Source organism: Protobothrops mucrosquamatus, unplaced genomic scaffold (assembly GCF_001527695.2).
Source record: "Protobothrops mucrosquamatus isolate PMUCROS unplaced genomic scaffold, P.Mucros_1.0 scaffold199, whole genome shotgun sequence".
Lineage (NCBI taxonomy): Eukaryota > Metazoa > Chordata > Lepidosauria > Squamata > Viperidae > Protobothrops > Protobothrops mucrosquamatus.
Window position 1 is genome coordinate 379,021 of NW_015386555.1, and position 23,133 is coordinate 402,153.

Here is a 23,133-nt window from a genome sequence, read left to right on the forward strand (position 1 = left end):
GTTCCTTTAATTTATTGAAAATGCCACAGAGATTTAGATGTGGGTGATCCGTGTGATCAACGAGTAATTGGTTGCGCTAAATGCTTGACTCTTTCTGTACAAAATGCTTTCTTAGCAGACTCCTTTACAATAAAGGCATCTGGATTAAACTGCACGAGATTGGTTGGGGCCCTGACAAAAGAAATGTGAAAAGATTAGTTAGCAATAGCAATACCACTTAGACTTATATACCACTTCACAGTGCTTTACAGCCCTCTCTAAGAGATTTACAGAGTCAGCATATTGCTCCCAATCATCTGGGTCCTCATTTTACCGACCTCGGAAGGATGGAAGACTGAGTCAACTTTGAACTGGTGAGAATCGAACTGCTGAACTGCTGGCAACCGGGAGTCAGCAGAAGCAGCCTGCAGTACTGCATTCTAACCATGGTGCCACCACAGCTCAATGCTGCTCCTTTTTATAAAACTGCCTGCAAGATTCACAAAGAAATCCAACCCCAGAGTTTCATATGCTGGACGAGAAAATATATATATAACATTGCTAAGGTCTGTGCTGTTTTCTTGGCAGAGAATTGCTCTGTCAGTAGGATAATAAACCTTCGTGGATCAGTTCTAAATTTCTGCTAACCGGTCGACAAAACATATGCCATGCTTTCACAACACAAATCTTTTTGCACTTGTGTCCTGATGTTACATGTAAGTCATGAGGTTTGCGCTGTCATAAGTCATAACATATGTTTTGTTACTAGCTTCTTGTCCCTATTATTATGATACCACTGTGATAACACCTATGTTTTCTGCTTCTTTTAAAAATCCCATTGGCTTCACCAGAAGAAAAAACAATAGAAAAAAACCCCAATATTATGAGGTAAAACAATGAAAAAATAGTCTGTCTCTCCATCCCTATATGCAGTGAAGGAATATCTACTAGTCAAATGATAGTCATTCCATCAATAATCCAATTCAGGAGGGTTCTTTGTTCTCAGAAAACTCAATGGTTCCCAATGAAGTCATTGGGATGAATGTTATTTAGTCACCTGTCAAGCAAATAACTGGAGAGAATACAGTTTGCAGAAAGATTCATCTAGCACTGGCAGCTATGGATCATCTATAGGGGAAAAAAGGGGACTTAGGGCATTTATGAAAGGCGAGCAATAGCACCAATTGCCATGGGCTCCAGATACAGAGGGAGCGCCATTTAAAAGGATTGCTAAGATCTTCAAATGAAGGAAATTAATAAATATATTTTCACAACTTTCCTGACACGTTCTTCTTTACCAGGTCATAACTTCAGTGGACAAAAACAACGGAAAGAATAAGACACTGGCATGAGGGGCAATGAAAGCTAGGATCTCTGCATGCATGGAGGATCCTTCTGCCCTTAGGTCTCTCATAGCGGAGTCTCCAACCTTGGCAACTTTAAGACTTGTGGACTTCAACTCCCAGAATTCCCCAGCCAGCTGTGCTGGCTTAAAGTTGTCACGGTTGGAGACCCCTGTCTCAGAGCCTTTAAAAGTTATCTAAAGGCCAAGATCCTTTCCCTCAACTGGACAGTTGGTGAGACCATCAACACGGCCATCAGATCATCTGGGAGACCCCACCTGTTGGGAGGATGAGCGAGTTCCGTGAGTCGAGGAGAGGCCACTGCCTGCATGGCTGCCACTGACACGGGCCACTCAGGGGAACGGTCCATGGCACTGTCAGAAGGGATTGTTTTTGGTCTTGCTAGTTCAAGTAGCCTTGGACTTGGGACAGCTTGTAGAGCAGTCAGGGGTATCTGCAGAAAAAATGCTGATATTTGAACCTGGGATTAATTCCAGAATATTTCTGAAAAAGATAACCTACAAGATAAATCCATCCCCAAAGGATTAGGACCTACTCTCCCCTTCTCTCAATAATCTCTGAAAACAAAGTAGAGGCAAAGCTATAGACAAGCTTTCTGGCAGGATTCTAAAGGTAGTAGAATGAGTGTGACAGGTCCCAAGAATAGCTGAATATAGGATTCTGTCAAACCCTGAGATGAATAAGATCAATTCAGAAAGATCTGCTGGATTATCTACTTAAGTCATATTCCTCAGAGGAAGGAGTTAAGTCAAGATTGCGTAGGTAACAGGGCGGAAGTCCTTGATGGTGATCCATCTTATGGACATGGTAGGAGAATAACAGAGGTCTTGGAGGTCTTCTATTCCAACCCCCTCAAGCAGGAGACCCTATACCTGTCAAGCACTAGGGAAATCAGGAGATTCGGGCAACTCAGATGAGTATAAAGATTTATTACAAGATTAAGCTCTCTACAACAATCTGAACTACTAACGGTCAAGGGAAATTTGCGGGAGTTAAGGATAGAAAGGAATTCAAGGTATGCTGGACTTAGATCTCTTGCAGCCATGCAAGGACTCATGACTTATGACATGTTTGACCCTTCCCTTGGACTCAGCCTGATCATCTCCTACAACAGGGGTGTCAAACTCAATTTCATTGAGGGCCGCATCAGTGCTGCGGTTGTCCTCAGGGGGCCGGGTGGGTGTGGCCAGGGTGGGTACAGCCTACTGGGTGGACATGGATGGAGTGGGTGTGGCCTACTGGGTGGGTGTGGCCAGCTCTAAATCGTTCACGTCAAGGGTGCCTATGGGGGCCTGGGAGTGGGACAGATCTGAGGGTCTCTGGCAGAAGAGGATGGGACCAGGGCAAGTGCCAAGGCATGGTCCACTGGAGGAGCCTCACTGTTCCTCTCAGGCCATGTGGGGGGGGGGGGGCTTATGGAGCTAAGACTGAATGTGTTTCAGCATAAATGGTCACTACAAAATTGTACATTGGCTCCCGGCTGGCCTGGGCCAGGACCAAGGCAGAGGGGGCCATTCCCTCACTGTTTCCAAGATGGCTTCATGGGCCACATGAAACCACTTCGCGGGCCGCATCCGGCCCCTGGGCCTTGTGTTTGACATGTCTGTCCTACAATATCATTTCAGACAAATGAAATAGGATCTCACTTATAAAAGATGCTCACTTGGATGCTACTTATTGGGCATTTACAGGAGCAGCAGTAATCGGGGCGGGTACCAGTGGCATGAGAAACACTACTCAGAGATGGTCTGAATAGGAAGGCATTGACAATGACACTGAACAGGGTGCAGTGGGAGGAGGAAGTGATTGTGTAGCTATTTCTTACCTTCTATAGTGGCAGCAGCCAGTGAGAAGTGGGAAAGGGCAGAGGTGTGGTGAGGCATAGGATGGCTGGAAATTTGGGGCATTATACTGAGGTGTATTATATTGAGGTTTTTAACAAATTTATCCTATGCATACAATGATAAACATTCCTTCCTAGCTAACTTTTATTGTGAACAAGAATAAGACCAAGAAACAGAAATCGGGGCCTTTATATATGATATATATGATCAGATCAGATCTATGCTCTGATCTTTAAACAGTACTTCCATTCAACAGATACTAGTCAGTCTCTTGATGGCTTGGGCAATTGTTGAGATCTATTTACATAAAGGTTCTTTCCAGCCGGATAACTGCTTGATCCTACCTTGCAATCTTATCCCTTATATCAACATAGAAGTATCAAAGTAAAAAGAAAATTACTTGGCGGATTGGGACCTCCATGCATGTCTTTTCATATAACTGCATTTTTTTCCTAACTACTGGCTGGGCAAGTTGCTGTAATCTTGGGCTAGCCTCAGCTCTTCTTGCAGCCTTTGAAATCTCTCTTTCAGGCTAGATAGGAAAAATAAACCAACAATAAAGCAAATTTGATTACAAAACCATCCAACTGACCAGCCAACAAGCAAAAAGAAATATGGTCAGATGCCAAAAAAAAACCACATATCTTTCTCCCCCGATAATATTTCCAAAGGATCCTGTGGAATAAGAAAGAGCAGGCTGGATATATACTTCTTATTTAGTCTCAAGTCAAGCTGATGCATCTTTAATCTATATACAGTAGAGCAGAAAGGATCTGTACAGACAAAGTTCACGCCAATAGTTATGATACAGAAGAAAATCTGCTTATTTGCTCATTCTAATTTTGGGAGGGGCATATGGCAATGGCTTCTTATCAGAGATAGTATTTCCTCTTGAGTGGGGGGATAGTATTTCCTCATGAGGGGGAAAACTCTCATATGAGAGTGCAGGTAAGTCCATCCTCAGGAACCTAGACTCTGAAACCCAGCTGTCAAAACTGCACAGTTCTGCTTCATTACCCCAGCTCTGAAAATGTAAATTTTCAGACCAGCAAATTTCTATTTTACCTCAAGGGCTGGTCATCTGAGACATGGGCCATCTGGAAAACACATAATGCTAACGTACAGCCCAAAATCAGAAGATCAAAGGCAAACGTATTCACATATTCGATATAAATGTGTTTCCCAGAGGGATAATTCTGTCAGAGTTCTGAGCCAAAGATTATTCAGCTTTCTTTCCCTCCTCTCTCCCATCCTTACTGTATGCTCAGTTTTGCAATTCACAGTAATGTGACTTGGGCAGAAAAGCAAATTACAATTGTAACTGGCCCTACTGCTCCAAACTTTCTTAGTGATTCCCCTAGAAAGTTGTGAAATGCCCCAATAATCTCATGGTTTTCCCCCAATATTCTCCTCTCTAGTTCCAGCATCCTAGTGCAGATTCTTAGTCCTTCAATTTTTTCTTCAACCTTCTTCTGCCTTTCATCAGGTCTTTCCAGTGGTGGGATTCAAATATGTGAACCACCAGTTCTCTGTGTGGATGCCGCTTCCGGAAGTCCATTCTGGGCCTGGGCAACAAAAAATTAGCTACCGGTTCTGCCGAAGTGGTACAAACTGGCTGAATCCCACCACTTGGTCTTTCCCTCTATCATTTTTCTAATTTAAGTCTCTTTTCAGCAGAAAAAAAAATTACAATCCTTTCCAAGGAAAAATTAAAGAATCAAGGTTGATGGGTAAATACAGGACAAGAGTAGATTCATCATAATAGCAGAAGCTATTTAGGCCAAAATCTTTCTAACCTCTTCATCTCTTATTCACAATCATTTCATCTCAGAGCTTCAGAATTAAACCTGCTCTTTCCAAATTCATCTTATAATCCCACTATTGAGCAGTTCTGGTTTCAAGTGGTATATTTGGTTAGAGATTTGCTTTGCAGCATATTAAAAATCAAGAAGAGACTTCTGGTCCTGCGCAGCAATGCAGCAGTCGAGGGGTTCAGGACTCCATGCTCTTCGGCTGAGTTTCTTCCTATTAGGGGACCCTAAATGGGCCAGAAGCTGCCCCGAAGAGGCAGCAAAGAAGGAAGGAAATCCCGGGACCTCGGAGACACGGCAGTCAACCTATCAGTCCAGGAGAAGCCTTCCAGAAACCAACAGGAGAAAGGCTAGCCTAACTTCAGTGTCTAGCCAAGCTGCAAGCAACCGAAGTCAAAAGCACTATTTTAAGCTGATTGTAAACAGTGCGTTTGAATCTGGGTAAGAACATCGATTTTCTCTATCCTACTTATCAACTCCTGAAGAAAAAAAAATCCCAAGAAGCAAAAAAACCTCCGAAAGTGGAGGGGGATTTTTGCCCCACCCTTTTACTAATGGAAGTGGTGAATTAAACCTTTTATGGAGGACCAAAACATATTGAAATGAAATGAAATTACTATAAAACCTAAATTTGGATAAGTTTGAAATTATTGAATGGTTAAATAGTTATCCCTCTGTTGTTATATATGTTGTTTGAGATAAAAGAGGCCATCCCATCGCCATTTTTTTGGAAGAGCTAACAAATTGTCTCTCTCCTGAAATGTTTATTTTCCCTTCAGTCTGTTCTTCTTCTTCATCCTCAGGTTTCTTAATTTCTTAGCAAAATGCTCCATCTGATGTTGGGTTTTCAGGATGTTGTACTTCTTCTCTCTGTAATATAGGATTTATATGACTCTCCCTTTCTTTGCCTTCATACAGAAGGAAAACCAACCCCACCTTTAACGTTTATTCATTAGCATAGCTCTTATCATCAAGAAGCTCTGCAGCCAATGGAAGAGCTCCATTTCCACTGGTGGAAATTGGTGCTCCTTGCCCAATACCTCCTGGACATAGTAAAAGCTACATTGAAGAACTTGTAGTCTAGGAAAACCATTTATTGCTATTAGGAAAATTATTATTGCTTCTGTAGTGTAGAAACTATTCTCAAGAAGAAGGGAGAAGCAGAAGAGGCAGAAGAAGCCATTTAAAAAAGTAATTTTCCCCCAGTCTTAGCAATAGATCAAAGTTTGTAGGTCTATGACCAATAGCTTATTTCTTCAATGCCATGGATGGGGTTAAAAAGAGCTGCCTTTGCCAAATCTGGTTCGCTCATGCCTCGGCCTGCATATTTTTATACTACAAAGTCCACATCATTGGTACTAGAAAGTCCATGTTGTGTGGCTTTCACACCCTTGGTGCTTCAGGCATTGCCAACTCTCAACAAAACAGAAAATGGTTCTTCTCAGCTCCCTTTTTCTCATTATGTCCTGTGTGTGTGTGTGTGTGTGTGTGTGTGTAGTGGGGTGGGGGAACTGAAGTTGTCAGAGGCTCCTTTGGGAGAAGCACAAGGAAAGGCAGTAGAGAACACAAAGGATTCCCTAGATTTTTCTCCTCTCCAGCAAGTATGGAAGTTTGATGGAGATGACAAAAAAGCAGACCATAATTCTGGGGAACTCCCTCCTCATTCCTTCTATGAGATCACTCTTCCTACTAGAGTCTAACAAGAAAAAAAAGATATTGGTTGTCCGAGAGATTCTGGTCTCTCTGGTAGCCTAAGCAGAAATTGCCATGGACAGGGATGGTCTTGTAGCTGGCAAATTGGGGTTTCATTTTGCTGATGTCTCTGAAGAACCTTCTTCCTCCTTGCAAACCAGAATAACTGCATAGGAAATGTTATTGAATTTTCCATCAGGTTAAAAGAAACCGCCTGCTAGATCACTTTGATCTAGCTTTGATCCTGGCACTGAAATGGAAACTTGGTTGAGAGGACAGTCGCAACAAATGGCTACCTCACACTGGGGCAAAAAGGGAGGGAAGATGGGTGCGATCTTGGTATGCTTGCAATAGAAAGGATGGAAGTTTGGTAATCCACTGATTTTTTTTAACATGAGTGTTTATAAATAAAAATCCATCTCTAGCTAAAGCAACATCAAGCAAATAAAATAAACATTACCTAATGGTCTAACTGACAGGATGCTAGTCATTATTACAGAACGGGAAATGATTATGAGTCAGTGAACAAAAGTGAGAGTTTTTATGAAGACTCTGTGCAAGACAGGTCATATAATCTGGTCTGATAACGAAGCACTACTGGTAAGGAATCAGCTGAAAACAGACTTAAAAAGGAAGTTCCATGCAACATTCAACACAACAATATGTCCTTATGAGTGTTAGTGCTGTAAAGGGGAAGGAACACACCCTTTTGAAACATAATGGCGGTGAGGTAGATGGGAAGGTCAAAGTTTCAAGAATGCAATTCTGTTTTCATACACCAACTCAGATTTGGAAACAGAAACATTCGCAGCAAGAAAATGATCTGAGGCTGGACACAGAAATTGTCAGCATAGCTTCTAATCTTCTTTGTACTTAATGACCAATTGAAACCAATGTTCTATAAAGCTTCAGTTGGCTTAATAAATATTCCGACAATGGATTTTTCTTGTTTTTATGACTATTTTGTATATGTGTGGGTGGGGGTAAAAATTGTTAGTGCGCAAGGGCACAATAAATTCACTAGGGAGGAAAGAAGATACAGCAGGCCAACAGATTAAATCTTTTGTGAATGGAAATCAGGAAACAAAAAACAGTGGCAGATGCGATCATCTCACTGTTTCCTATTTTTTTCCCTTCCTTCCTTTCTTCCCTTCCTCTGCATTTCTATATTAGAGATGGATTTGGTGATGATTCTTACTTTTGAATCATCTACACAATAGAGGATACAATGGTTAAGAATGCTCTTTTTCTATTTTCTTGGAACCATTTTTCAGATGTCTAAGTGCTAAAAGAATAAGTTGCCCTTAGACACTTAAAAGGAGTAGAAGCATTAATATTTTAAACCAGATATGAACTAGTTTTTCTGCTCATACTGGTAAAATATAATGTGATTCATAATCACATTATAATCCAAAGAAGAAAAAATTATACAGGACAATCCACAACAGAATATTGGATATATTCATACATCTACTGCATTTTGAGTAGCCTGCTGTATATGCCGACAAATCCTAGCAACATAACTTCCAAGTATGCTTCCTCTGTTCTTCCTCCCAAGATCTCTATAAAAGTTATATGAATAGGCCATAGTTTTTTAAAAAAACAACAACGACAACAACACAGTGTTGCAATAGCAATTCCTTTAGTAAACTCTATACAGGTAGTCTTTGAGTTACAACCACAATTAAGCCCAAAATTTCCATTGCTAAGCAAGACAGTTGTTAAGTGAATTTTGCCCCATTTTATGACCTTTCACGCCAGAGTTATTAAGTAAATCACTATAGTTGTTAAGTTAGTAACACTGTTGTTAAATGAATCTAGCTTCCCCATTGGCTTTGCTTATCAGAAAATCACATGATCCTAGGACATGCTGGCTCAGGAATTCTGGGAGTTGAAGTCCACGAGTCATAAAAGAGCCAAGGTTGCCTACCCCTGTCCTAGGACAATGCAATCATCATAAATACATGCCAGCTGCTAAGCATCAAAAGTTTGCAAATATGACCCTGGGCACGCTGTTAAAACAGTCATAACTCACTTTTTTCAGTGCTGTTGGCATTTCGAGCAGTCATTAAACGAATGATTGTAAATGAAGAACTACTATATAATTTTTTTTTAACCTGGTTTTTCTTACATTTTCCTCTTTCTGACCGCTCATTTTAGCATTTTTTAAAATTTCAGTTACTTTTATGAATTTAATTTTCTGACCTGCAACATAATATTCCTGTTGCTGTGGTCAGGAAAAGAAGAGACAGAATCTGCCCTAGACTCTTGAAACCAACAATGGCAGCAAAACAATTGAAAATAATCTCCTCACCTCAAAGGCTTCTATTGAGGATCTAATTTCTGGATCTCTGAATTCTGTGAACAGATTTGAAGTGTTATCTCGGCAATGAGATGTTACACCAAACTCTACACTCTCAAGTAAAAATGATCGATTTCTATAGAGTGATGGCTTTTTTTTTTTTTTAAAAAAAAAGCTTATTATGCATGGTTCACTTTGAAGATTGCATTTGTACCTCTGCCTCCAATAATGCTCCCACTAAAAAGTTCAATAACATTTTAACTACAAAATATTCTTTAGAACTTAACATTCCCTTATAACTGCCTGGACTGTAATAACCTTTCTAATCAATTAATAATTACTTCAGTAAACATTGATGTTCAGAAGAAAATATTGATTCCTGACCTGGGCAGGGGTTGAACTGGAAGAACTCCAAGGTCTCTATGATTTTATGGTTCTATGATTTAATACCCATAATGGATCCTTCTGACAGAAACAGAAAGCACATCACCTTTTTGATTCTCAGAAAGATACTTTACTAATTTATAAGCAGATTGAAAACAGTAATTATTGTGCTCCTTCATTCCAAAGAACAAAAACCCTCTGCTTTCACATATTAACATGAATAACTAGTTCTCTCTGTTCTTAATAACAGCATCAATGCAGGAAGATGGGGTTCTACAGCCTCTGTTTGTTTTTCTCTAAGCCATCTACTACTTCACTAATAGCCACTTGCTGCTGACTTTGTTCTTACTGTCTGGCTTCGCAACAGAATGGCGGAAAAAGGATTTGGTGGTTCTTCAGCAATTCAATAATACCATCCATATTCCTATTAAATGAAGATCTTCCTAAATGCTTTGGAATTTTCTGCATTCAGATAGTTATTGATCAAAACATGAGATTTCTCCTAAAAATATTACACAAACTCATACACTACAAAATGGTATGCTTAATTCAGACAACTGTCAAGTTTCTCTTATCATCTCTGTCTTTAACTAGAGGAAGATTCACTAAGTCAGTGGTGGCGAACCTATGGCACACGTGCCAGAGGTGGCACTCAGAGCCCTCTCTGTGGGCATGCGCGCCATGCCCCGGAGACGGCAACCGTCCCTCTTCAACCAGCCACCCACTAATTCGCCAAGGTCCCACGTGGCTGGATGCATCCCAGCACCCATGTGCTCGCTGGCCTCTGTGTGCAGGGGCCGATGGTGTCAGGCAGCAGCCGCCCCGGCCCCTGCCTCACCTTGCCCTGTGACAATGGCACCCCCGCCCTGCCTCACCTTGCCTTGCCTCACCCCGCAGGACGAGCCTCCTGCCAACCGCCCCATCTGCCAGAGACCCTCTGGATCTCCCCCAACCATGCCTGGCTCCCACAGGCATCCCTCCCCACAAGCAACATTGAGGTGATCACGCCCACCTTGGCCACACCCACCCAATCTGCCATGATCACTAAAGTCATGCCCATCCAGTGGGCCACGCCCACCTGGCACCCGGCGATAAATAAGTGGGTTTTGGGTTGCAGTTTGGGCACTCGGTCTCTAAAAGGTTCGCCATCACTGCATTAAGCAGTCCTCCAGAATAAGATCACCATTTAGTTCTTTTGAAAGTGAACTAACTCTTACAGCAGATCAGCTAAAGCTGAAAGTCAGAGACCTGATCCAAAATTGAAGGTCTTGGAAAAGTAGTGAAGTTGATCCAAGAGAAAGCAGACCCTTGCTGCATGGGTATCTTTTAATAAAGTCTAAATTAAATTTAGTCATTCAGTATACCTAAATGACTCAATTAAAGAAATGGCCAGATCTCAATGGCACTGTCATTCCATCGATGAAAGATAACCTTGACCTCTGGATGGACAGCAAAAATCCTGGGAAACAATCTCCAATAACATCTTCTCTAACAACTGTGCACAAACTGCCTGCCTCTCTCCAATGGATCTCTTTCAAGTACAATTTGAAATAAAGCATACAAAAACAAATTAAAAGAAAAGAATAATGAAATTAGTTACCAAGAATTGCAATAGATTTGTAATGCCCAAACAAAATAGAAAACAATAAATACATAAATAGAAAAAAATCCTGCAAACGTAATAGGGAGATGAGCAATTAAAAAAATGAATGAATATAAATCCCCTAAATATCACAACCTTTATAAGCTTTAATATTAAATTAAATGCATAACAATTGCCTTTTTTGTAAAATATTATAAGATATATACCAAAGAAAATGTATTTTGTATTTTTATTACCTGTAGTAGAAAAATATAAAGTAAGTTCATAATACAAATAAAATAATTATTGAACCCAGTCTTTGATATCTGGAATAATATTACTTTTTCAATCTGTTTATATTCCCTTGGGTAGTCTCCACAGGCATTACGACCAACACTCCTCTAAAATAGCCAGATTCTGCCATTTTGGAATATATTTTAATATAATATTGACATCAATCATTTGGAAATGTTTTTCATACATCTGCTTATACATGTGATAATAGTTTCCCAAAAGGAAACCAAAACTGGACATGACCAAATCATATGAGTTAATACAGCTTATCCTCAGATTGTTTGCATCATCATCAGAGAAAATCTACAATTCATCATTTGTGGCACATTTTTGAGGAGTTCTATAGACATTTGATGGATTAATTTCAATTTCAAAAATCAAACAATATTTTAAAACCTTTGTCTTCTGGCAATCTTGGAATGTTACCCTATCAAGAATTGAAGATGATAATTTTCTTGATTCAGAAAACCGAAAACCCCAGAATCACTCCATCCTGAGTCATAGTTGCTTCCTCCCCACCCAGATTTTCACAGTCTCCAGGGACTGGGTAAGCTTCTTCCAGCTTCCAGCTTTTTGAAGCTGAACAATTCCCACCCTCTCAACGATCTACCCCAAAAAGGCAAGATTGGAAGTTGGATAGAAGTTGTCCAATATGGTGAGGTCCAAGGATGGCCTCTTGAGAAAGGGAGTCTTTAGAATATTTAATATATTCTGTCCGTATGACAAATCACAACGTCTTAAGGATCTATTGATACCTCAGATCCTAAAGGAAATAATTTGAATATTTTCCAGTTAAACTTATAATCTGAATATTTTTGAAACTGTTGAAACTACTCATTTCAAATTAGGCAATGATGTAAAAAATTATCCAGTATTGCCAGAATATCATTAGCAAAGAAAAAAAGATTATACTGAGTCCACCATTGTAATTCTAAAGATATTGCAAGACTGATTAACAATAATTGCTAATGATTCAGCAATTGAATCAAAGCAAGCAAGTGGATAACCCTGAAAGGTGCCACTCTGTAACTCATTTGGTTCAGAAATTAAATGATTTATTATTCTTGCTATTGGTTGCAAGTCACACAATCTATTTTATTTAAGAGACCGTATCTAGACATAACTCACTTTAAACAAATAATTTGAACTATAACAAAAGTGTTTCAAACATCCAAAGATGCTAGTTTAGCACAATCAATCTTGGATTATTATATCAAAAATATCTAAAGTAAATTTTTGAATTGGAAACTTTGTCAAGTAAAGAAGAAGAAATAAAAACATAATCCAGTCTAAAATAGGTCCTGTGAGAAGAGGGGGGAAAAAGGATACTTTCTTTTTATAGGATGATAGAGCTATCAAGTATCCTTTAATTTAAATTCTTGCATGTAAGCTTGCATCAAATTTGATTATAAATACATTGAAAATATATAACAAGGTTTAGATCTTCAGCTACAATTAAATGACCAAAAGACATGGTAACCATTTTTGAAAACTTTAACTTGCTTCAAGATTATTTTTGTACGATCATGCAAATTTGCCATAGGAATATGACAATCAAGTTATCTACCAACCCTCCCCAAAAGGGGAAAAAACAAATAAACCATCCATTGTATTATGGAAGCATAACTGGCATTGAACCCAGCATCTGCTCATCTTGGGGGGGGGGAGATTACCTCATAGTTTCTGTGCAAAGGGATGGCAGAGATTTGGGGGGGGAACCTTCAATATCTTCAGAAAAGAAGACAAGAACAAACAATTTTGGCTAAACTGTATGTTGGATCAAACTATTTTCTTAAAGGGACCACAGAAAACAGTAGATCCATGAAGATTTAGATCCTGTGATTCTTGAGCTTCAGAAAATCCACATATTTTCTTGAAAAGCAAGTCTCAAGATGGTCAGTTTTGCAAACTTAATGAGAGGAGCAACACTTTCTGCAACATTTAACTCAAGTGCCTCTCAGATCTCTACATCACAATCTGAAGAAAGCATAAGAGACTCTTGTAGGCATTATTCTAAACCAGGGGTCCTCAACCTTGGCAACTTTAAGACTTCTGAAGTTCGACTCCCAGAATTCCTCAGCCAGCTTTGAGGAATTCTGGGAGTTGAAGTCCACAAGTCTGAAAGTTGCCAAGGTTGAGGACCCCTGTTCTAAACAATCAGGCAAAGGATTTGAGCCTTCAATATCAGAAGGTAAATAAATTATTTTTCAAAAGCCTATACTGTAGCTTAAATCTTATATTTTTATAAGCTCTCTCTTATTTGGATCAATACTCTTTGCATACTTTTGAATTTTAGATTTAGTTGTTTTTATTCCTGACTCATAGTGTACCATGATCAGATCCTGGAATCTAAGACTCAAGTTTCACTTCAGAGTGTTCCCATTTTTTCCCATAGGGTAGTTTTATAATTTAGTCAATTAGTTTTAAGTATTTAGATTTTTTTCATATTCTATAGGTAGTGTTTCTAGGGTGAATCATTTTATTTCTATTAGTCATCTAATTTAATTTATTTCTATTAGTCATCTAATTGGAGTCTTGTAACATTTCTATGTACATTATATAAAATTGCTGGTCAGTGACTGTAAAAAAATGTAGAAAAAAGAAAAAATGTCCTGACTATTATGTAGAACATGAAGGTATAACATGACCCACTAAATCTATTTTATCTAAGATGGGCCTAGGATTTTGATCAATTAGGTGACTATCAAATTTCCCTTCAGGAGGGTTAAAGCACTGAACTATGCTAGAGAAACTTGTGAGGATAAATAAACAGCTGGACAATCATATGTTAGCAACCTCCTTGTTTGGTAACCATTTGCAGTTATGACAGTGATGAAAAAGTAACTTTGTGATCCTCCCATTTATGACTTCCACAGATCTGTTAAGCAAAGGAGAGGTGACGTAAGTTCATAAGCACAGTCACAGTCTCACTTAGCCACCACTTTGCTTAATGACCAAGTTGTCAGACTCAATTGTAGTTGCTAAACAAGGACTACTCGTAGAGGCCTCTCCAGACCACACACACTTCTTTAAAAAGTGAAGAACTGAGAAGAGAACTTGCAGAGAGAACTTGTGCATATCCCCTTCTAGTTTTCTGGTTTTCCCCCATGACTGAATTAAAAGCATTAAATTAAATTAACATGGTTCTCTGCATCATACATGCAGAAAAATGTACTCAAATCATTTTTACTGATTGACTTTATTTCATAATTACCTGTTCTGGAAAACTAAAGTTTGGATGGATAGTTCTCGGTTGAGCAAGGGTCAAAATCCGTTGAGAAGCTCTGGAACAAAGTGCTGAGGAGCAGACAGGCCACACAGGGGAACTTCGTGGCCTGTAGATTAATAATAATAATAATAATAATAATAATAATAATAATAATAATAATAATAATAATAATAATAATAAAGTTGGAAGGGACCTTAGAGGTCATCAGGTCCAACCCCCTGCTCAGGCAGGTAACCCTATACCATTTTAGACAAATGGCTGGCCAGTTTCTTCTTTAAAACCTCCAGTTTTGGAGCATTCACCGCTTCTCGAGGCAGGTTGTTCCACTGGTTAATTGTTCTAACTGTCAGGAAGTTTCTCCTTAGTTCTAGGTTACTTCTCTCTTTGGTTAGCTTCCATCCATTGCTTCTTGTCCTGCCTTCAGGCGCTTTGGAAAATAGCTTGACTCCCTTTTGTTTGTGGCAACCCCTGAGATATTGGAACACTGCTATCATGCCCCCCCTCGTCCTTCTCTTCATTAGACATACCCAATTCCAGCAACTGTTCCTTATATGTTTTAGCCTCCAGTCCCCTAATCATCTTTGTTGCTCTTCTCTGTACTCTTTCTGGAGTTTCAACATCTTTTTTACATCGTGGTGACCAAAACTGGATGCAGTATTCCAAGTGTGGCCTTACTAAGGCATTGTAAAGTGGTATTAATACTTCACGTGATCTTGATTCTATCCCTCCGTTAATGCAGCCTAGCACTGTGTTGGCTTTTTTGGCAGCTGCAGCACACTGCTGGCTATTTCACTTACTATGGTGAACATACTTTCTTGATCTCATTCTCAAGTATTTAAAATTAAAACATGTGACATGTTGTAAACACTGTAGTTCCTTCAGACACATTCCTGTGAAGTTAAATTTTGTCTGATAATAATTTACACAGTTTTCAGTCATTGAATGTATCTTTTTACTGAGCATTCGGAAACAATGTCAGAAACTGCAAGTTTCCTTCTTGATGTGGCCAAGAACATGTTGGCTTATATAGCAATTTTTAGAGATCAGAAGTTTGCCTGAACATGCTTGTAGTATAATGTGGCTAAAAAGTGTCAAAATACCAGGTATCCTCACAGTTAGCTTTAACTGTCTAACGGTATTCTCACAATATATTTATTTATATTGCATATCATTTTTTTTCTTGATCATCAGCATGGAAAGCAACTGTATTCTTCAACATATCACCATCATTTTCATGCATATCACTGAAACTCTCCTTCCCACATTCCTTCACTTCAATTTCATCCCAAATCATCCATTTTATTGTTAATTCAAGGTTCTGTGTTTAGCCCTTTTCACCGACTTCCAATTTTTTTAAAAAAAAAATAAATCAAAATGACTGTATTTTCATTGCTTTGTTCATCTGAAACTGTTCTTGGGTTCTCTTTGACCACATCCTTTGCAATTGTCTTTTTTCTCTCTGCATACGTCATGCAATTACTTTCTGTAATCCTTATTTTTTACAGCAATCATTCTTTTATATTATCTTCACAGAGGTGTGCTGGCTCATATGGGTTCATGGGAGCTGACTGTTAAATTTGCAAACCAGTTGAGAGTAGAGCTGAGCCACCATACCTAGCAATTCCCAAAAACTAATCATTCACATTCAGTTTTGGGACCCTCTGTAACTTTTTCTCTCTCCTTTCATTTCATTCCCACCTATCCACTCATGTTGCCTAATAGATTTTTTTTTTCTCCTTAATCATCTTAATTCAGATTTTCATAAAAATCATCTTTGGTTCTTCCATTATCACCATCTCCATAGACCCATTCACGAATAGATAGTAACAAATAGATAGCAATAGGAGGAACACAACCGAAGCACAACCTTTCCCGCTAATTACATGACTTCTTCCCATTTAGACTTTCCCCAGATGGAAAACTGGCTGCCCTCTGCATATTAAGGAAACATGTACCTGGAATTTCCCACATATTATTTTCAGAAACAAATTACTGGTGTCCTATGTGACTATGTAATTGTGCAAGAAAATGTGGAGATTCTGCAGATAGCTAACATCTGATGAAATATTTAATTTAGCTTTATTTATGCTCTTGACCACCTGTCAAAGAATATGCACACCAAATGAAGACTGTACAGAGAGTAACAGCAACAAATATTTGCACCAATAAAAGAGTTTTAAAGAATGCAAAGTTCACAAAATCACATTAAACAGACATCATAAGTAGACCATCCCAGTCTCGATCTAGCCTGTTGCTTAGCCAAAGCCTTGTGATGGACTGTTTAGAGAGGTTGTTAGTGTACAAGTAGTCCTTGACTTACATCCACTCATTTAGTGACCGTTTGAAGTTACAATGGCACTGAAAAAAGTGACTTATGAACGTTTTTCACACTTAACAACAGTTGCAGCATCGCCACAGTCACATGGCCAAAATATAGCTGCTTGGCAACCGGCATGTATTTATGACAATGACACCATCCCAGGGTCATGTAATCACCATTTGTCACCTTCCCAGCTGCCCTTCTGACAAGCAAAGTCAAAGAGGAAAGTCAGATTTGCTTAATGACTGCATGATTCACTTAACAACTGCAGTGATTTGCAAAACAACTATAGCAAAAAGATGTAAAATGGGGCAAAGGTCACTTAACAACTCTCTTAATTAGCTACAGAAATTTTGGGCTCTATTGTGATCGTAAGTCGAGTATAACCTGTAAACTCTATTAACTATATTAAAGAGATGAATCGGGCAGAAATTTGCTAGATCATATTTGTTAATATTTTTTTTAAAGACCGGAACTGTTACTGACCAAACCCTGACCTCAGGAATATGGAGAGCTGAACTGATTTTATATTAGAATATCAGCCTATTTTACAAAGGCTTTCTTGCCTGAATTTCTACATCGAAAATCCCACTGGCCTGTGGCAATTAGAAAAACTCATTAGTGTTAGAGCCTCACCTTAGTTTCAGATAAGTTGCAGAAATTGGCCTAGGTTCTGCTAGCTTCAGCAATCGCTTTGTCGGCATTGCAGAATACACTGTTGAAGAACGTTTCCAAATCTCTGACATTTGACCACAGCTGAACACGAAGAGGGACCTATAGAAAAACCACAAGGATAAGTGAAATAGTAGAAACAGGATAAGTCTAAAGTAAAAAGGCCATTCTATGTTTTTCTTTGCTCTACTGCTTCTGGTCACTTCAACTGCAACTTCAATTACTCAAGGTCATAATGATGCTATTGCTATCTGCACAGCTCCATCTTATAGAAAGCTGTGATTTCCTTAGCTGAAAAGAGCAATTATAATAGTTTAGCTTCTACATGCAGACAGGGTGGCATGCAATACTATGGGATGGGAAATACAAAGCACACCAGTACTTCCAGAAACATTATATTAGACGAGCACTACTAGATTTGTGGATTAAAATTAAAAAATCTAATTACATGAAAATACCCAATTGGAGATTTTTTTGCACCCAAAATTTATGAACCTGGGAAAGGTAATTACATATAAAAACATTCTAGATGAGACCGGAGAATTGAAAACAAGAGGGGAACTATTAGAAGATGACATAGAGTTGGAATGGTGGGCATACTTGCAAATACAAGCACGATATAGAAAAGATAAAAAAAGAACCTGGGATTAAATTAGAATATACAGAACTAGACAAAATTCTGCTAGGAACTGAAGACAAAATGATAAAAAAGATTTACCAATATTTATTAGAACAAAGTATGCCAGCAAAACAGGTAAAAGATACAATGTTAATTTGGAATAAAAACTTTGGCTATAATATCGAGTCAGATTATTGGCAACTACTATGGGACAGGAATAGGAGATTAACATTAGCTACTACTTACAAAGAAAACTTATACAAGATGTTTTATAGGTGGCACCTCCCCCCTATAAGGCTAGCAAAAATAGGCAAAAAATCTTCACCATTATGTTGGAAATGTAGGAAAATACCAGGGACTTACTATCATATGTGGTGGGAATGCTCAGAAGCTCGAAAATTTTGGCACTTGATAAAGAATTGGTTAGAAGAGATACTATCATTAAAAACTGAAGTAAAACCAGAACTTTTTTTATTAGGGACCACTATGGATAAATTCAGCAAAGGAGCTTTATATTTAATTCTGCACATTTTAACCGCAGCAAGATTAACATATGCTCAAAATTGGAAAAGAAAAGACACCACCCCCCCCGAAGAAGAACTACTAAACAAAATTCTATCCTGTGCGGAAATGGACAGACTGACATTAGAGCTCAAAAATAAAACAGAAACAGAATACTTTGAAATTTGGAATAAAGTGTATAATTGGTTGGATTTAAAGAGATACGCTGGGACAAAGACTGATGATTAAGTATATAACCTAGAAATTCTTATTTTAATATTTGTTATATCAGATAGAACCAAAAGTTATTTAACTAGGATGTACTTTATTGAAAGAATGCGCACTGTGTAACAATGTAATAACTTAATGTAAAGTAATATTAATAGTATCGTTTAAACAGGGAAATTGTATCATGTCCAATGTGTCTTTTTTGTCTTTAATTGTATTATGTTTAATGTGTCTTTTGTGTTTTTTAATTGTATATTCCAGTGATGGCGAATCTTTTAGAGACCGAGTGCCCAAACTGCAACCCAAAACCCACTTATGCATCGTCAGGTGCCGGGTGGGCGTGGCCCATTGGGTGGGTGTGGCTGAGGTGGTAACAACAGACTGGGTGGGACTAAAAAGTTTAATCAATTCCAACTTTGCAAGATTTTTTTTTTCCCACGAGAAGTTGAAATTGACTGATTGATTGAACCTTTTTTTTTGTACATGGCGGTGGAGGCCTAAAGTGAAAAGGTTTTATAAAACCCAGCTGAAGGCCTAGGACTTGGGTGACGGCGTGCGTGCCCACAGAGAGGGCTCTGAGTGCCGCCTCTGGCACCCGTGCCATAGGTTCGCCACCACTGGTATATTCAATAAAATTTTGTAATTAAAAAGTAATAATAGTTTAGCTTCTTATATTCCTTTTGGATGTATTAGAAAGAAGCAATAATAATTTCTTTCCTTAAATTAAAAGAACATTTTTTAAAATTAAATGTTTTTCACCAACCTGTTTATGCTGTGCTTTAATTACAGGTGTTGCAGGAGATGACCAGGCTGAGCCTGAGGGAGGAGTCAAACATGTCATCAGTCATGAGTACCTTCGTGCCCACCAGAGATCTAAGTCCAGCCCACCTTTAATTTCTTTGACTCTTATCTACCGCCAATTTGTTTTGGCCCTTAGTAGTTCAGATTAATGTCAAGCACCAGGGAAATCAGAAGATCCAGGCAGTTCAAATGGTTATAAAGATTTATTGCAAGAATAAATAAAGCTCTCTACAAGAATCTGAACTACAAAGGCCAAAACAAATTAGAGGTAGAGAAGAGTTAAAGGAATTCAAGGTTGACTGGACTTTGATCTCTTATGTGGGTACAGAAGGGACTCATGACTGATAACGCATTTGACCCCCTCCCTTGGACTCAGCTTGGTCATCCCCTACAGATATGCTGTTTGTCTGCCTTTTATTTAATCATCCTGAAGCTTGAATTTAGGCTTATTAATATTTGGTTCATTTTTATGCTATTCTACAGAATTGTGGCAAGCACTTTTCCATGCCTATATATACATACACTTACATTTCCTACCTCTGCCCCCTAGTGTAAATAGGAGATTTGGAAGAAAGTTCAGGACAAAGTAAATACATTTATTAATTTCACAAGCTGTGCTTAAATCATTTCAAGAATTGTTCCATTGTTGCTACATGTTCTGGTACTCGAAAGCATTCAGTGTCAGACTGGGATTCAAATTAAAACATCCAGCTATTCCAGAATAAACAGATGCTTATTCGATGAGTCAATCTTGCTGGTGCTAGCAGTCAAGATAAATGCTACACCCTTTTTGTGAACAATAAATTTTACTATTATGGTCTGAAGTTACTCTGCACCCTTTTCATGTATCCTTTTTGGCATCAAAACTGTATTTCATATTGAGGAAATTCATTATTATTAATCAAAACTATTATTTTCTCAACTTTTTGCATTTGGCAGTTGAAACTACAATGTAGGAGATATTAATTAGATTCTACATCATATTAATATTTTTTTAACAATATCTACACTGGTGAGTGACAATGGTTCTTAAGTCCCCCCTCAAGGAATGTTAGGATTTCAATTTCAAATAGGTTTGTTCCTTTAAATTAGTAGTGCTTATGTATCCTGAAAAAATAGGTGCTGATTTGAGCACCAAAGCAATGTCTGGAGCATTAGGGACAAACACAGTATTTATTGAATGGAAGCAACAGTAAGCAAAGCAACATCTCCAATACCCAGACAAAACAATGTACAGTAGTGGACACCAAATGATGGTTTGATCCCAATGATTTTAGTGTGAGAGAGGTTCTTTCATACTTAAGTAGCTCATTCTCTGAAATCAATGGGACTTCAGCACTAAACTGGTCTATTTATTGAAATCTGAGTAAGGATGGGGAGGAAGAGGGAGATCTTCTTTCAGAAATCTGCCAACCAAATTTCAGATTTGCCATGCAATAGTACTCCACCCCTGCACTGCATCAGGCCCTCAATAAGTTGAATCAGGTCCATATATGGGCAATCTGTTTACCAGTTGGTGAGGTTGCTGCTTCCCAAGTCCTCTTCCAAATGCCCAGAATCTCCCTCTGCCAATCCTTCAATTTAAGTATCATGCTCAAGATGCAGTACTGGGCTGACAAAAAAAAGCAGCATGCTAATTACCATTTCCTATATAGATAGTGGACATCTGTTAGTTGAGAAATATCACCTGCTGTATCCAACTTAGTATATTAAAGTGTTGAAAGAATGATTAACTCATCATTCTGAGTTCCTAACCAAAAAAAATAGTCACCGAGTAGTTCTTATTTTTATTGAACCGCTTTATCCTTCTACCAAGACATTTTAATCAAGGACTTTTTCTCTAGGAAGTAGAAAAGTGGAATCCTTGGTGCTCTCTGAGCTTGATTGCTTTTTTGCAGACATTTTATACTAGGCAACATTTTAGTACTACTAATACTAAAGACATTATCTAGTTAAGTAATTAAACATCTGCAAGAAAACAATCAAGCTCAGAGAGCACCAAGGACTCCACAGTTCAACCCTAAACAAATATTTTCTTCCATAAGTAGAAAAATATTCCCTTTGTATGTGGGATATTTTTTTCCAAAACTACAAATTGATATAGTCTTTCTTGGAATACAAATAGTTATTTCAAACAATCTCTGCTGCTTGGCAGTAAACACTGGATTTCTGGTCCTTTCCTGATGGCTTCCTCTCCTGGCTATTACATGTCCTGGTTAGATCTTAAAATGGTTCTGCATAAGTTCTCCATCTTTTGTAGAATCTTAGGAGTACCCTAGGTAATATTGTCTTCTGTTTGTTAATAGTATTGTGTTTTTTTCACTGTTTCGCCCCATTCTTTTTCTTTCCTGTTTTCTACACACCAAAGAACTCCATTATGGAGAGAAAAAAATTAAATTAACACATATTGATATTTGATCCACTGATTGCCCAATGAGCAAGAGGCGGTAGAACCAAAGGGTAGGAAAAGTAGCAGCTGACTTTAGCTCTTTTACATGGGACATAGAAGGCAAAATGACTATTCTTAAATATTTGACTTTTGTGTCAAATATTTAACCATCCCATATCAAAAGCTGCATCTGAGGAACTTTCCTCAGACAAAACCTTTCGTTGGTCCATATAAACCAAAGATAACATTTCCTTGATTTCAAAAGAAATTTGATATATACTGACTTCCAGTTTGCCATCATGGACGCCATGGACGCTGGAAGGCAAGCTCCATCTTCCGCGTTCGATTTCGCACCGCTGGGGGACCCTGGAAAGGGTCGAAAGTCGCCCTGTAGGAGCGACAAGCAAGGAGGGGATCCCTGCTTAATTGCGGGAGGGTGGTAGCCCTTCCGCTTGATCTGGGGCAGCCCTCCAAACCAGCAGATGAAAGACCAGCCATAGAAATATGGCCCATTATTAGGCTGCAGACAGCCGAAGTCAAACTTACTACCAGGCACTTCTAAAGCAGCGTGGATGAGACTAGGTGAGATCTGAACCTCTCTTCAATCCTAACTATCTTTTTTACATGTATAAGCTGCCCAAAGTATTTTCCGCCCTGTGGAGAGAGGGAAGGGAAATCCTATCCCACCCTCTAAGAGCAGCGGCGACTGACTATCCAGAGGAGTTTAAAATGTTGAAAGAATAACCTTATTTTAACTGGATTTATATGTTTCTAAAATTTGGGGACCAAAAGATTTCTTATCCCTATTGAAGATTTGGGTTTTTACTTACAAAAAAGAAGTAAAATTGGAAAAAGAATTATAAAAATTTTGGACTTAAAAAACCTTAAATGGCATTGGTGACATCTTGTGGCTAAATCTGATACTACAACCTGTTATTGTCTAAAAGAGACTTTGCTTGAAGTCCAGACTACAGATAAGACTCCTTTAACCTTGGCAGATATCAGCTGTGAGAAGCTCAACTGTGTTCTATACCCAGTGATAAAATTATTTTCATCTCCTGATTGTAAAGCTTTTAATTTAATATACCACTAAGAGAATATGGATGAAGATCGGGAACAGAT

At 38.5% G+C, this 23,133-nt stretch overlaps 1 protein-coding gene across 3 annotated transcripts in view; it reads right to left on the bottom strand.

Annotated features, from left to right (window-relative positions):
• Positions 1-23,133, bottom strand: part of THEGL (theg spermatid protein like) — a 33,195-nt gene continuing 10,062 nt past the window's right edge. For 2 of the 3 annotated variants that reach the window (XM_015813841.2, XM_015813840.1), the window contains 5 exons: positions 17,438-17,575; positions 14,467-14,587; positions 3,588-3,719; positions 1,601-1,776; positions 1-171 (listed from right to left, as the gene is read on the bottom strand). In XM_015813841.2, coding sequence (XP_015669327.1) covers positions 57-171; positions 1,601-1,776; positions 3,588-3,719; positions 14,467-14,587; positions 17,438-17,575 — 682 coding nt within the window. In that variant the 3' untranslated portion in view covers positions 1-56. The remainder of the gene's footprint in view (positions 172-1,600; positions 1,777-3,587; positions 3,720-14,466; positions 14,588-17,437; positions 17,576-23,133) is intronic. The other variant, XM_015813842.1, reaches the window with a different exon arrangement.